We start from the raw sequence: 17,972 nt of genomic DNA, 5'->3' as shown, positions 1-17,972 counted from the left end.
AATTAATTAAATTACGAAGAAATGCGGGTATTTTTAAAATCTTCCAATAGGAAATAAAAAAGAGAGACAACAACCTATAAACTTACGACAATAATCTCTAAGTTAAAATTTCTATGCATTAAATATGTTTTTAACTATAAGTGTTAACTCTTAATAAAATTGTAATAAAATTCTTACATAATATATTAACATAGGTTTATAGCGTAGCTGCACTAACCATAGATTATACTACAACTAAGATAAAACAAACGTTAATTTGGATCATTAACACACATGTGCTAGCGCCTTTTATGGCTCTTTTTCCTCTAAAGCATTTATTGACCGAGTTAAAACAATCTTGCACCGGCCATCTTCATGCGGGTTAGCCTAATCTCATTGTTAGTAACTCAACAGTTCTCAGACACCATTACATTCATAATGCACTTGCGCTATCTTTTTTGCTTAAGTTTACATAATCCACGAATGTGAAGGTTGGTGACTTTCTTTAGCGGGGAGGCTGTATGAGCCGTCACCTTTGCCTCAGTTGTGAGAGAAGCGCGCGCGATCGCGCCTGTGCTGTGCTTTGGTTTTTTTTTTAATTTATTTTTTTGAAGTGTTGTGCCGCTCGGATATCATGAGGTTGGCTTTTTGGGTAAGTTTATTTTTTTTTTAACAAAAAATATATTTGTGTTTATGGAAGTTTGAATAGCGGTTCGGATTTTAGTACGCCGCTGGCGAGTCCACTTTCTTTAGTGAAAGTCGAATAATCATCGATTCATCATCAGAAGAGGGCTCATTTTTATCGATTCGCATTCGATAGTAAAGTAATTGTCACCAGCAATCAATCAATTTGATAATTTCAAATGTAGATTCAGATATAAAGGTATGCATTTAAACTATTTAAAATACCCGTAATAAAATATTTAAATTTATAGAATTTAGAATAATTTAACGTGGGGAATAATTAAGTGTATTTATTTTTTTATTGTATTAGATACATGCCTAATAAAAAAGAAATCATGAATTACTCGTTTCCGAAATGTCTAGATGCATAAAACAGGTTTTAAACTTTCACGGCTAACGATGAAAGCATCGGATGAATATTTTTATATTATTATCGAGTAATAAATTTGAATTAATAATATGTAATTAAAAACTTGTAGAATTAAAAATATTAAAACAAAAAATGCACCTAATATAATGATATCAGTACTTTTCTGTATATTTTAAATACCATTTGTTAAATGATCTAAATCGATACTTAATCGATTATAAATGTTTATCGATTAAATCGATTATCAATTTGTCATCATTATCCAATACATCCTACCTATGATATTACATAAATGGACGAAAAGCTCAAGTGGGTCACACCGAGTGGCGACAGCGCGAGAGCGCACTCGCAGTTTCTCTTGTTTACTGACTATTTATATACTTTATATAAGTATTGATGTCTAAGCACATAAATGATGGACATTATAGATATCTATACTTGGAGATCTTAATGACTTTTTAAAAAAAAAATACTTACATAGGCATTTGTTATAAAACAATAGCAGTTTTATTCAGGAAGTAAATTGAGGTTGATAAATAAAATCATATAAACTATAATGTAAACATCGTTTCTTCCTTCTTTTTCTAATTATATGTCTTAATACTTGTATGATCAAACATAACTTCTATATGAAAAATTGTTTTAGTCTATCCAATATTTTTTTTTTATCTATAAAGTGCCTAATTGAAAAAACAGTATATATATTTTATATTAGAGTTTTAAAAATAAAATATGTGTAACATAAATAAATATGGTACGTAATGATAAAAGTTAAATAATAATTAAGTACATCGTTAACTTTCTAAGTAAACTATGAACTTTTAATTGTTATTAAAAAAATGTTACAAAATCATCAATTAAAATATAAAAAAAAAATAGACAAATTTACATAATATAGAAGGCGTCATTTATAATTTCACAGCTTATGCAACGCTGTGCAACTTCTAATCAGAATATAGAAAGAAATATGTGCAAATTAAAACTATGCACGAGAAACGGATCTAACTGTTATTTTTATCACAATAAATATATGCAGTTACTATATTAATTAGCTAAAATAATAGACTGTTTATTAATTTATCTATATTTAAAAAAAAATAAGAATTCAGTTTCTGTTCTCAATTTGTTTAAAAAAAATCGTACACGTGTCAACGGCAAATTTAACTAAACTATGCAATAATTTAATGATCCAGAGATAGTCAGCGGCGTTTGTTTTAAAACCAAAACCTAACTGCAGTTGTCAAATCGCCTATCAAGCGTGGCGACTATTAGCAACACCCTCCTTATAGGACAGACCTATGTCCAATAGTGGACAGTTCACAGCTGATATAATATAATAATGTAATAACTTTAAAGTGTTTAAATATAAACCGTACTTATCTTGTAATAAATTTTTAATTCAATTACTACTCAATATATATATTTTCTAATTTGTATAAAAATACTACAAATCTGTGATATTTATCTGTCACTAGAATTTCTCTGTGCAATAATTACTAACAGTCGCTAGTCGTATTCTTAATCTATGGCACCAACACTTGATTAAAAAAAAAATTAAAACGGACCTAAAATATATAATTATTATTTTACTGTAGCTAAAATATCTTCATTTGATTAGAAATTCTAGGGAAATTCGTTCATTCAAGTAAAAAAAAAAACTGAATTTTTTATACACTTCATAAAATATATAAGTATATAATATAGCTAACCTACATATATAAGAATAGATTAACTATACATCTCTCATGCGAATGTTTTTACATCTGCGCTATAGCTATACCATTATATATTATGTCATAATTATGCACTACTGGACATAAGTCGATTTACAGAGATGTCATAACTTAGCCAGTGCAATAATATTAGAATCGTTGCAACATTAACGAATTACAATATTGCATAGCTATTTTTATGTCCATTCTATTTTTAACTATGTTAATTTATGCACACGTAAGATGACATAAAAAAAATAGTAAAAATGACACAAATAAATAGTCGAATATGATAATGAAACTGATTCCGAAATGTTGTTCTACAAACACATAATTATATTTCTAAAATTCGTAATTTTCGATTCGTGTATTTAGAGTCGAATTGTATAATCGATTCTAACATTTCTAAATAAAAATAAATAAATAAATTTATAATAATTTGGTACTTCTATCTCTACATATATTTATAAAAAAAAAACTATTTCAATTTTGATAAAATCTGTTCAATTAAATATTTATGTAATAATTAATTATTTCATTGCAACTTAATATTAATAATTAATTAGATATAGTTACTCAATAATTAGATATAATTTCTCGTCTATTATGACTAAGGAATTTATATGAAATTTCCTTGTTTATGATAAAGAATATGTGCCTAGAGCCTATTTAAATAAGAATACTGTTTTATAAGTATATTATTTTTTACCTCCTCTTTGTCGAAGTCGTATAAAAACCCTTCCAAAACCTTATTCAACGCGACTTAATTCAATAGAAACTAATTAATAAAAAAAAGTTACCGGCCAGGTATTTACAGCCTATAAACGATTACCTGCATGTCTGTCTACACTGCTCTATGCAATAAACAAATGGTCGTTATTAATTAATTATTAATTTTTTTTATACAACTTAGAATATCAAACAAGCTGACGGCCCACCTGATGGAAAGTGGTAACCGTCGTCTATAGACATGAGCAGTACCATGGACATAACAGAGTATACTGTTTCGCCCATGATACCCCCCATGCGTTGCCATTCCTGAGGACTCAGATGTTATTCCTCTGTACCCAGTAAATTCACGCCATATCTCACCCTTCAAACTGAAACACAGCCATGCAAACACAACTGCTTCACGGTTGAAAAGCGAATTGGACAGAGGTACCCGAGCAATCGACTTTTGTATAAAGTCTCCTTTGAAAATTGGTTCTAAATCTATTCATTATGGCAAAAGAATTTGGAAATAGAGCTTCCGCACCTTCCAAATCTTTACTTACGCGACCTAATTTAATAGGACCGTATTAACAAAAAACAAAGTCATGCGGTCAGGTAATAGTAACCCACAAACGATTAACCTCGTGTCTGTCTACCTGCGCCACGCCATGCCCTAAACAAACGGTAACACGTGTGTGACATGTATGAGAATGACAACCATGAGGATTACTTTAACCCACACACCTACATTTGAAAGCGATGTTAGATTTTAATTTAGGATACTTACCTATTTTTTTTTTTAATTATTGATCTTCACTTTCTAATGCTACCATAGACATAGGTGTCAATTTTATTTTAATGCAAGCACTACTTTTTTATGGAATGGTATCCCCGTCCGCGCTATCAGTATATGCTGGCAGGATATACATGAAGATTAACACGGGAAAGGAAAGGGTGGCCTATTCTACGCCGGGACCACACGGTCTTAACTATAAAACAATCACATAATAATCAAATTACCATTACTACAATCCCTTAAATAACGTAAAGCAGGACCTATTATACCATAACTCTTATTATAATATCTTGGAAATAAAAAGAAATCAAACGGTAACAAATTGTATTCGTAATTAATCACCTACACACATAAATACTTCATTCCCTAAATACAAAACCAAAATTAGATAACTCGTGAAATGCTGTAATCGAAAACGTTCATTGAACTTGACAGAACCAAATAGTCCGTGTAATAAAGACTATAATTAGACTAAGGGCTATGTTGTAACTATGTTACGGTTGAGACAACCTTGACTTTGAACGCAAACTGGAGCGCCGAACGTTTCCGATACGTTACTTATCTGTGCTACAACCGAGTAATTGTAGCTATTGTAGCGGTTATGACACATAGGTGCGCGCCTATTTCAAATTTCGAATATTGAACTTTTACTTTTTTTATTTTGGTAGCACAGTGTCGATTTCATTTTGGCCGAATTATTTCCCGTGCCTTATTCTTTATTTAAAAAAATATAATTTACAAAAACAAAAGACGATATAGAGTAAATTAAGAATCGTGGAAAGAGTATCTTTAATCTATGATAAGAATAGTAGTTGTCTAGTTATTCACAGTGGGAGACGACTGTTTATAATTAAATTACTTAGATTAAAGAAAGACTGTACTTTTTCTATGGTAATTGGACCCAGCTTAAAGCAGAGATTTAATTATTTTTTTTAAAGATGAAAGCTTAGCAAAAGTAAACGAATTTACATATGTAGTCACACGTCTTTAGTCCAGTGTTACGTAATTCTAAACTGTATAATTCGCTACATTCAGGATATCCACTGAAAATTAACATAATCACGTATTTATGTAAATTTTCGAAAAAAAAAGAGAATTCTTTTGACTGCAAACTGTTCGCGATTATATGGTCATTGAAAATTGTTTGTATATTATAATCTTTTGTTGTCAAACTTACTTTCTTTGCATTTAAAAAAAAAATTGGTATATTTTGTATATTGCATAAGCAGTTTACTCGTACAATAAGTTTTAAAGCTTCATTGAATGAGTCTAGTTATGAAAGTGGATGAGGCAAGAGATGAAAAGATAGTAGAGGCCTTTGATCGCGTTTATGGTTTAACATAGCACGGCAAGATAATATCGTACGATTTTACAGTAAAAACACTGAGCAAGTGAACTTATTTTTTTAGTAATAATTGTGAAAATACCCAATAATACTTCTGTCTCTGTCTATCCCTAAGAACACGTGAAGACAGAATATATCCATACATATGTAGAGTGAATTAATCAAAATGAATTCTGTAATAGCTATATACTCATAGATACATACGTATATGACATATATATATATTATTTACAGGTATAAATAATTATTTTTATTTCTTATTTTTGCTTAAATTCAAAATAAATTGTATACTAGGTACTTTATCCTTCCTTTATTAATTTTTAATACAGGATATTAGATAAGCAATAATATAATTATTTAAAAAAAATCAACAGTAGTCAATCAAAATTTCGTCTCTTGTTAACATAATTGGCTAGCCGTAGTAAATTGTCGAAACAAGCAAATTGGCTGTTTCTATCATAATATATAATGTCCGTTCACATAATCAAACACGATATTGTATACGCGTTGACGGATTGTTTAACAGAGAAATGAATAGAGTCATTTTAATGTAGATATTTTTTAACAAAACTTACATCTTTTAATTTGTTATAGACATAAAAACACGAATGTTTTATTAGCCATTAAGTGTCCACTATTGAACATAGCCTACCTCATAAGGAAAGGGGGTTACCAGTAGTTGCCACGCTTAGCAGGCGGGTTGGCAACTGTTGTTTAGATTTTAATGATGATTTAATAGAGACGTTGCTGCCTACTCCTCCACCTGAAGCTCTCTTAGTCGCCTCTTACGACACCCACGGGAAAGAAAGGGGTGGACTATTCAAAGCCGATACCTACACGGCGCGAAACAGCTAAAAATATGAGTAGTACTTACTTATATACATACTATCGTTCACCCGTGACTTTGTCCACATGACCAGAATGTATTGATTGACCGAGGTAAATAGTATGCCCTCTTTCATCTCACATAGTACGCGTATACCAATTACATGGCTTTCATTTTTATAAAATTAGTGAAAATTATAATAATTGGTAATTAGATAATCCGTACTAATGATATAATTATATTTAAATTCAGTAACCTTTGCACGAATTACACATTAAGTATAAAAATTTAATAAAATATTATTAAGTGTAATTATTTAACGTACATAACTAAATCCTCTTGTATACAGATTTTATTATAATTAATAATTATAGAGTAATTCAATAAAACTTAATGAAAAAAGAATAATTGACCCAACAAATAAAAAGTCGATTATGGGTCGATCGAACACTTCGATTCAATATTGATTTCATTTATCTATTTCTATTCTATATCTATTTCTGTGATAATTTCAATAAAAATTGGTTACCTTTTCATTAAATTGTATTGAAATTAGCTATAATTTCAATATCTCCAATATTCTTAACTGTCTGAGAATATATTTAATTAGATGCAAATTACATTACAGATCTATCATATTTTCTAATGTTTCTCCAATATTAGCTAATTTTAATGTAATAAAGCTATATTATAAATGATGAATAATTATAATGAAAGCTCAGTTCAAGATACTCTTTAAATTATTTAAATATATTAATTTTTTTATTGCATCTACATAAATGTTGACACATGACGATGCCATTACCATTTTTTTCTTTCAAAATATTTCGTTTATGTTAATTGCAATATCATTATGTATTCAATAATTTATGCAACATTAACAATAAATATTAACGTAATAAAATGGTTGAATGAACTCAGATTACACAAATACTATTTAAAATATGAAATTTACAGCTTCGATGACAAGAAATTTTTGATGATACTTAAATACCTATAAAATTTTTTTTCAATCGACATTAAAAAAAGGATATTTTTAATTCGATTGCATTTATTTATATGATATAAAATATTTTCGAATTCTAAGTTAATTTTAATGATCCTCTCTAATTTGAAGGGGTTTACTTCTAATTTATTCCCTTCTAAATTTGATCGAGGTTGAAGTAAATTAAATATATATATAATATAAATATAAAATTCTTACAAGTGTCATTTTCTAATCTGATTCTATTATACTTATACCTTCATTTAAATATTATAATTTTATATTGCTCGTCCGCAAAAAAATCTTCTATACTTACAACATCTGCATGACAACAATGTAGCAAAAAGCCTTGTTATACGCAAGCATTTTTTTAATCGCATCTTAATTCATCAAAAGTTGAAAAATTTATACACAATAAGCGAATTGTGGAACGTCATTTTTGAAGTGGCTTTAAAAAAAATAGAAGCATTATCTCTTTCAATATTATCAATCACGTTATCACCGTCACGTGTCAAAAGAATTGACAATTCGCGTAAATATTTTATATACACATGACAACTCCACAACTTTGTCCTAAACGACCTTCCGAGAAAGTTCATAGTCACGAAACAGTAAAAGTATTTGACACATCCAACGTAATTGTAAATTAAGCAAACCTTTACATCACACCTCATGCCATTGGAATTTGATCTGTATCCCCCCGTGATAAGCGTCTATAATATGATGAATGTACGTCGACTTTTACTTTTTTTACAGCACCGCTAACAACCGTTGTGAATAAAGCAGATTCGCTTTCGTTGAGATGTTTTGTGTTATCTGCTCATGTTTTTAGGATCTCGTACGTGGATGAAGAGCCGGTAATGAATTATTATGTTTGCTAAAATCACGTGACTGGCAATCGTCGGCAGTTTTTTATCAATTACCACCCGACACGTCGATACCTCCATAATATTTATACAATAAATATAATTAAAGTGTTTGTCAAAGATGCCAAAATGACCGTCTACTGTCTATCTATACAAAATTTATATAATTAACTATTTTTATTAGGTAATTTCTTTTTCGCGTTGTGTCTTTGTAATAATACTATGTGACGTCACGCATTTCTATTAAACAAAGAATAATCTGTATACATAGATTATGCTTTGTTTGATAGAGAATGAGGACTCAAAATATAGCTTAATAAATACCAAGTTGTCAAAGGTCTATTACCAACTTAAGAACTTAACGTAAGAAATAAAGTACATACGATTCTATCCTCTAATATACTCAAATAAGGGGGAAGGGATAGTTAGTAATGGAGACTAAGGGTCCCATTGTTAGCAATATACCCAACCAGGTTAACCTCTCCGTGGTCTCTCCTGGTAACCATCGTGCTGAATTCCAAGTGTATTCATCACGATGGGCTAACTGACCTGCCTATTCATTCTCACCTATCATTCCTCACTGGTGCCCCGACAGCGTATACCGTTATCGCAAGCGGGGATACTATTTCATTATCATACAATAAAAAAAATTATATCCTAATATACTATCTATTTATTTTATATTCTCCCTACATTTAATTCTCTTTAATGTATTTTTGTGTAGACCAAAATACTTAGAAATCTCAAATAGATACAAATTGCTATATCCATATACTACTACTGGGGTCTACTCTGAAATGAAATTCCGAATTTTCAAGCTCAACTTCGTGTTTTTATTCACACCAAAATCGGTCCGAATTTTCGGACTCAACTTCATGTTTTTGTTCATACCAAAATCGGTCTAGTAAATGAAGTTTAACATTTCGTTCGTCATATATTCCATCATAAAAGTCCAAAAAAACGATATATTAGCATTTTTAATAATTTGGAACTGTATGAATTATGTAATTTTAACATCAAATTTGTATTTCGTTCGGTCCCGAAATTTCGGAAAACATTTCACGGTAGGCCCTCTGATCGTTAAATTTAAAATAAGAAAACATAATCCCTTGACAATCTTTAAGTTGAAAATATTATTGTTATTTATATATAAAATCCTAAAGACATTAATTTAATCGTATTCCAGATGGGAAATATATCACTTCGATTAATTTAATCAACGGTCATTGATCATGCACGCTCTAAAATATTTATTTCTACACTCATCTATCACTATTACCTCCGAAGAGAGATGAGTACATCAGCACTATATTATCACTTGTTGGTATGAGGCAAAATTAAAAGTTACGTAATATTCAACGTAGAAGGCATTTATTTTAAACGGAGAAAGTTGTAAAATGAATGAGATCCGATAGCATGGGGCCTTCTTTATAGTAAAAAAAAAATAGGCAGTGGTAATCCGTGATAAATTCCTGGGTTCGACGTTGAACATATTCCTCGTGACATTTATAAAGCAAAGAACGTAACGCTCTAATGAAATAAGGGTCAAAAAAGGTTGTATAATCTGTATATATTTACATATATTTTCTTAATTTTTTCTGTTCACTTGAATGTAATTTTTAAATATATAATTCTTAGTCAATAAATATTAACTAAAATGGAAGATATAAATTAATATAAGTAATTATATAATCCTTTTTAATTCCATAAAAACTACAGTATGGGTTTTTGCAAGGTTATAATTAGGTTTCTAAAGGGCCGGCAAGGCGCACGTTTCACCCCTACTAATGCAGGTGTTCATAGGCTACAGTGACCGTTTATCATTAGATGGGCTGTATGCTTGTTTGTCCTTAGTCCTGTAAAAAAAATCCTTAATAACGATTATTCAAGATTTTTTATAATTCGAATGGATTAAAATATTAAACGCATACTTTTAAAAGACTTCTTATTATTTTAGGCATTACGTAATACCATAAAGAAAGAAATAATATTTTTATTTATCTACATGCATTGTCATCAATCATTTAAATGTATTTATTAGATAATTTGTCTACATATCTAATTACCGTAGACAAAGATTACCTAATAATTCCATCAACTATGAAATATAAAATATCATTATAATACGTATTATGAAACTTGATAGGCTATGAACATCTTTGAGAAAATTTTCCGAAACTACTTGTTTAACCTCATTTCTCCCCGTTGTTTTACCGCACAAACAAGCCTTTGGCTATAAAAATATGATAAAAAGAGAAACAATGACCAACGGAACACTTCCATTATGATAACAATATAGTCGAGTTTGTTGAAGTATACGTAATGTATTATGCAACTCTGATGAGTTGAGGTAATAAAAACAGTAACAAGATATTTGGAACAGACTTGATTTTAAAATTTGAACTGTAAAATATTCTTTGTTTTTTTTTTTATTTGCATAGAATCGACATCTACATGAATAGTCTTTAATCATAATTATAACTTGATTGTAAAGTACGTTATACTGAGTCTATGAATTACAGATACTTTTTTTTTTCATTTATTGTGACTTTGGCGAAAGCCATCAGCCAAAATTACAGATACATAAACACAAAGATTTAGTCTGTAATGACAGCTTAGAGCATAGCTAGTTTGTAGTGTCAGTTATTAAGTAAATAAACTACATTATAATATATTTCTAGATATTCCGTAGATGATCACAAAACATACCAAAAAAACGGGTCATTTATAAAGATCCGTGCTATTATTTAATTAATTTGACTTATAATAGAAAATATGACAAACAATACCATTTCCTCTTCCTCTGTACGTCTCTGAAGTTTTCAAAGTAAAAAATTTAACATAATTATAATTTATAAAGGCATATAAAAGTATTAACGGAAAACCAGAGGGAGACTTTGTACAAAAGTCGATTGCTTTTGTCGATTTCGATTGCAGTTGTGTTTATTGTGCATGGCTGTGTTTCGGTTTGGAGAGTGGGATATGGCGTGAACTTACAGAGTACAGGGGAATAACACCTAAGTCCTCAGGAGTGGCAACGCATGGGGGAAACAGTATACTCTGTTATGTCCATGGTACTGCTCATGTCTATAGGCGACGGTTACCACTTTCCATTTAGTGGGCCGTCAGCTTGTTTGCTATTCTAAAACTTAACTTTCTTGAGAAAAAAAATTACATCGAACTTAGTTATGCAGACGCGTTTTTAGCCACAGTTGAGGCCTACATTTGCATACTCAGTATGAAAGAATACAAAGTAAAAAATATAATATTAATAATATAAATAAGTAAAAATTAGGTCGATGAAAGTCACTATAAAGATATGTCATTCATTATAAACAGCGAAAAATACTAATTTTGCCCGGAGCGGCAAATTAACTAAATCCGGCCCTGAAACCCGCCTTAGAAACCCGTATCACTACCGCTAAACCGCAACCAATAATCATTCCACCATACTTATTAGCTTTTAACATAATAGCTATATGATTCACGATCGTGACATAGTTTCAAAACAGGTTTACAGTTTCACTGTTGATAAGTATCCTTACTGGGCCCTAGAAACATTCCCACGGACGCGGCCGGTGGTGAAACGAAAACTATGTGAAAACAGTGATCTAGCGGAGCATAACATTAATTCTAAACAGCGTTTAATGGTGATATTACTTGGAACTGCGGTTTGTAAACTATATTTGTGTAATTAGTAGAATATTGTGATTTCTAAATGCAGGAGATTCTTAATTCGCTTATATGATTTTTTTATTACATCCGTGTGGTCTCGGCATAGAGTATAAAAAAATAGGTCGTCTCTTTCTTTTCTATGGGTGTCGTAAGAGACAACTAAGGAAGGGTGAGAGATGGGTAGCAGCGTCCCTCTTAAATCATCTCCAAAGCCTAACTGCGGTTGCCAATGCGCCTGCCAAGCATGGCAGTTAAGCTTGATATCATGGTTTCTTTATTAATTTTACGCAATGTGTCAACTCTGAATAGATTTCAATGATTCTTTTTACAGACGATAGGATTTATTTCCTTTTGTCCCGAATGTATCTTGCTAAAAAGAGACTTTATACAAAAGTCGTCTGCGTGGACACTTCTGACCTACTTATGTTTCTTCCGTCAAGATGTTATGTTGCAAACATGTATTTTGTAAATGTATTTTGGTTTGAAGAGTGGGATTATTATTTTTTCATTATTATATCAGTCAGTAACTATCCACTGCTGAACATAGGCTTCCACTATAAAAAGGGGGTTTTCTAGTAGTTGCCACACTTGGCGGGCAGGTCGATAACCGCAGTTATGGCAATGAAATTACTCGGTACAGAGACATAACGCTTTACTTTTCGTATATGGCCAACACGTGGAACACTATGGTTTTCACAGTGCATTCTATGCTATTAATGTCTATAGATGAAGTTTACCATTTTCCATCAGATAGGCTGTCAACCTATTCGCCATTCTAAGACTCATAAGAGAAATTTATATTGCGAGTTTCAAAAGTATATGAAAATGTATAAGTTCTATTTTCTATGCAACTTAGAATGGCAAACAAGCTGACGGCCCACTTGATGGAAAGTAGTAACCATTGCCTATAGACATAAGCAGTACCATGGACATAACAGAGTATACTGTTTCGTCCATGATACCCCTCATGCGTTGCCATTCCTAAGGACTCAGGTGTTATTCCTCTGTAAAATTCACTGCCATACCCTTCAAACCGAAACATAGCCATGCAAATACAACTGCTTCACGGTAGAAACACGAATGGGACAGAGGTGGCCAAGTAAATGACTTTTGTATAAAGTCTCCCTCTGGCAAAATAAAGTTAAGATACTTTTAACAACCAATTCTCTCTGCCCCATCTCATGCCACATAGCGTGATGATAGAACAAATATAATAATAATATCAAATCAACAACAACATTTATTTAGCCGTAAGCTGAAAATTATTGCTCATACAATTTAAAATATACAGTTCCAACGCTATTATTACATAATTCTTAATTTATGGACAAAACATAATCCTATGCACGAAAGGGACAAAGGTTAATTGTTGAATGACTTTTCATATCTGCTTATGTCCATAAAAATCTCTAAGAAAAATTTAATTATTCTTAAAATAGACTCGCATATACTGTGGACGATTTTAAACAGTTTTTCACACATTGTGAAGCTGTGAAATTGTTTTTTTTTTTTATTTTTTTTTTTTATATAACTTCGAATGGCAAGCAAGCTGACGGCTCACCTGATGAAAAGTGGTAACCGTCGCCTATAGACATAAGCAGTACCATGGACATACCAGAGTATACTGTTTCGCCCATGATACCCCCCATACGTTGCGTTTTTCCTTAGGACTCAGGTGTTATTCCTCTGTACCCAGTAAATTCACGCCATATCCCACCCTTCAAACCAAAACACAGCCATGCAAACACAACTGCTTCACGATTGAAACACGAATGGGACAAAGGTACCCAAGCAATCGACTTTTGTACAAAGTCTCCCTCTGGTACTAAACATATAGTATTTATTGATAAACCCAACATTTTTGAACAGTTAAACCGAATTAAGCAGTTATATCCTTTTTTTACTGTTCATAATAATCCATTTAAGGTTATGAGGAAATTAATTGGAATTTAGACAGGACACCGTCTTTTAAATACACAAACGGGACTTGATGCGATGAAAAACAATAGCAGAAACGTCGGTAATAAAGAATCAGGTATGTAGGTACTCTTTACCGGAGAAGGTGCAAACAACGCGAAAATTTAAAATTAACTTGGACCCCATCTATCTTATTATCAGCCAATTTGACATAATTTTAATAAACTATCCTTCTTTATACGTTTAAAATGGAAAACAATTATTTCTACTGCCTAAAATAGTCTTTTTTTTTATAAATATTTGAATGTTTACATATTTATTACTCAAAACTAGCTGAATGAATTTGATAAAAATCATATTAAAAATTCCATCTATTCCCGTGGGTGTCCTAAGGGGCTACTAAGGGACTTCATAGACCAAGGATGAGCAACAATTTTCCTCTTAAAACATCACCAAAGACTAATTGCGATTGCCAACCTGCCTGCCTGGTTGCCAACCAGTAGCAAAACTCCACTGACAAAAGCCTATGAACATAGAAGAACACTGCTGAATGCAGTGGTTAGTTAACGTCTGACATAATAAAAATAATATAAAAATTAGTACTGATGCTATTTTTTATCTTAATTCATGCATCTAAAATGCTATTGAAAAGGCTTAATAATACACTTTTTAGCAGACGACATTTTATGTTTAGACTTGTTAATGACAATGCAATAATTGCCACTTACAAAAATTATTTTTTATATAACAAAAAAAAAACAAAAACGAAAATTAACATTGCCAGAACAAAAAATTTAAACAATTTATTTTAATATTAAAATTTTATGTTCTGTATTGAACATAAAGCTTCAGATTACAATATGAATAATTAAAATCTTTTTATCAGAAGATAGCATAATATTCAGTTCGACAAAAGATAAAAATTTCATAACCATCTCAACCACCTGTTTTATCGATACACGTAATCGAAAGTGATTCGGACAATCGAATTAAATTCCTAAAATTGTTCGAATAGTTTCCGATATCGCACCTCCGCGTCCGCCGAATCACGACAAGCGCTCGCGACGCTACCAGCTTTCACGACATTCCGGCCAGACGGGACCAGTCGGCACTCAGTAGGGTTGTCACGATATTTCAGACAACAAAAATTAAATATTTTTTTATAGGTAGATATTAAAATTACATTTTTTATATAAAAGTCATATTCTAATAAATTATTATGTTTAGTTGTATTCCTCTACTCGCACTGCGTAATTAAGATAAAGTGTCTCATGTGTTAATATAATAGACAAACAGTGCGGGATTTAGCAATTTTGCCGCTGCAGGCAAAATTTTTTTTTTTCTTTTTATATATTCCAATGAATTCAATGCGAGTCACTAGACAAACTTTAATCATAAAATTTATTAAGTAGGTGCTAACCCTAATCAATTCAAAGTGCATTTGCGACGATTTTCTTCGTTGATTTCACGACATATACTAACTAGTAGCCAAACTTCTACCGACAACAATCGTTTTGAACTTCCAAAAAAAAAATTAGAAATCTTTATAGTGAACATACGTGTGTGGGTGGCGTCCTCTGTTATCAAAAACTCCTAGGCTACCTTCATTTTAGCAATAGGCTTCTTATATGGCTTACCGGACGATAATAGTAAGATATTAACATAGTTACATCTCAATGGTAGAAATCTGGTGAGTACAAATGAAGCGGACAAAACTATTTTAAACTGAATATTAACTGCAACACACATTTACGAGTACATAGTAATTCAATGAACCTTTAGCACATAAGTATGTAGGTATACGACATCATCATCCTTCCCACGAGCCATAAAGGATGTTCATTCACAACATTGTTGACCTGCGCGTGCGACGCATGCGTCATTAGAAAGTTGACCACCCCGAATTGTGACGTATTGTTACTTGATTCACATGTTTTATAACTATACTCAAAAAGTATTTTTATTAAGTGGATATTTATTTACTTGTTCTGTTAAAATCTTCAAGCCCGTGACATTGTCTGTAAGAGATTGCTTTTAGCGATAAAGCCGCCTTTTGTTTATGCACATTCTGTATAAATACTCCTTGTATACATCTCTTTTGTGCGCAATAAAGAGTTTATTATTATTATTATTAAAATCTACTAACGAGCCTATTAATATTTAAGTGTATAGGTATATCAGTTAGTTAAAAAACTTTTCATTTAAAAAAATATATTACCCACCTTATAACTGAGAATGGTTAAATATGATTATTCTCTTCTAACACAATATTCCTATGAAACATGTATCTACATAATAAAGTCATAGAGCATTTGTGACATGTGACAAATGACAAACATGTTTACATGAATAAATAAAACATGTAAATATTTTTTGTCTCTTTCTTTAAAATTAAAATTGTAACTTGTAACAGAAAGATGGAAATTAATATAACCGTTCGTGCAAACTGCTAAAGCTAAAAATACTAAGTCTAGAAAGCTGAAATTTGATTCATTTTATCAAGTAAGCTAATTTAAAAATGATTGAAAATTTCAGTTTAAAGGGCAAACAGGACACTATGTGTGTAACTCTCCACGGAAAGCAGATTCTTTAATATATGTTGATGTTATCTATGAAGAGGTAGTTAGTCCTGGGTAAATTTTTTTTATACAACTTAGAATGGCAAACAAGCTGACGGCCCACCAAATGGAAAGTGGTAACCGTCGCCTATAGACATGAACAGTACCATGGACATAACAGAGTATACTGTTTCGCCCATGATACCCACTATGCGTTGCCATTCCTGAGGACTCAGGTGTTATTCCTCTGTACCCAGTAAATTCACGCCATATCCCACCCTTTAAATCGAAACACAGCCATGCAAACACAACTGCTTCACGGTAGAAACACGAATGGGACAGAGGTACCCAAGCAATTGACTTTTGTACAAAGTCTCCCTCTGGTATTCGTAAACATAAAGTTTATCATCATCCTCATATTAGCTGTTATCAATATACTGCTAAACATAGGCTTCCCCATTTAAGGGGGGTTTTACCAGTTATTACCAAACGGGCAAGCGAATTAGTTAACCGCAGTCAAGTTTCTAGTTATGTTTTAAAAGGAACACAGTTGCCTAATCCTCGATCATTAAGTTCCCTTAGTCATCTTTTACGACACCCATGTGAAAGGAAAGGGTGGCCCATTCTATGTCGATACCACAAGGCAATAAAGCATAAAGTTTAGTAAACCGAAAATAGTGGTACATACATTTTTCCAACAATAGAATGGGGTTGACAATTAAGTCCAACCTAATAGTAAGAGAACACCGCAAACCATGCGTTATAAAACTTGTAGCACCATAGACATCACTCACGCTTTGCTATTATGCACAGATTTAAAAAGAAAAAAAATCCAATGTTTATTACTTTTACATAGTTCCTAAATGACCCAGATAGCCTAATTCAAAGGCCTCAGACTTCTGGTCGCCATGCTAGCGAGAGACCCACTTACATTAATGGCTTGAATTTATTTATAGAGAGCGACCAAGCACCTGCCTCGGATGTTGGATGTAGGACAGTTAGCGACAGATGTCTCTTTGGTGAATATCAAACGAAATCGCCGTACTGGCGATTTATTCGTGGTTTATTTTGGTTACAAATGGAATTATAATCAGTGGATTGCATCAAAATTTCATATATTGCAATTACTTTGCTTTGCTTATATAAATTGTTGACAATTTTTTATATGTTTTATCACAACTAATATTATGGAGAGGAAAGGTTTTATTTTTTGTTTGTAAAAACTTACTTTTTGGGTCCTCTGGATCCGTGGGGCCCCGAGGCCATGAATCTTTTCAAAGAGATTTCACGCCGGCTGGTGGAAACCTCTGGTGACCAGAAGGCTAGCCTATACTTTGGTCAACGCATTTCCATTGCTATTCAGCGTGGAAATGCAGCAAGTATCCTAGGCACCCTACCAGCTGGCAGTGATCTTAAAGAAAATTTTAATTTTTAAATTTCTTTTTTTTTAATTTTCAATTATTTCTGTAATTAAGTTTATGTAATTATGCATATTTATTTTATTTATAATGTCTATCGTTGAATTATACTTGTATAGTACTTTGATTA

General features: G+C 31.5%; 1 protein-coding gene across 1 annotated transcript in view; it reads left to right on the top strand.

Annotated features, from left to right (window-relative positions):
* Positions 1–396: 396 nt before the first annotated feature.
* The window catches only part of LOC113513566 (uncharacterized), a 47,106-nt gene continuing 29,530 nt past the window's right edge, over positions 397–17,972 (top strand). The window contains exon 1 of the mRNA XM_031909977.2: positions 397–631. Coding sequence (XP_031765837.2) covers positions 614–631 — 18 coding nt within the window. The 5' untranslated portion in view covers positions 397–613. The remainder of the gene's footprint in view (positions 632–17,972) is intronic.

The sequence above is a fragment of the Galleria mellonella genome, unplaced genomic scaffold (genome assembly GCF_026898425.1).
Source record: "Galleria mellonella isolate WM207_F2 unplaced genomic scaffold, CSIRO_AGI_GalMel_v1 utg63, whole genome shotgun sequence".
Lineage (NCBI taxonomy): Eukaryota > Metazoa > Arthropoda > Insecta > Lepidoptera > Pyralidae > Galleria > Galleria mellonella.
The sequence above is the reverse complement of the archived record's forward strand: the minus strand, read 5'-3'. Positions and strand labels throughout refer to the sequence as shown.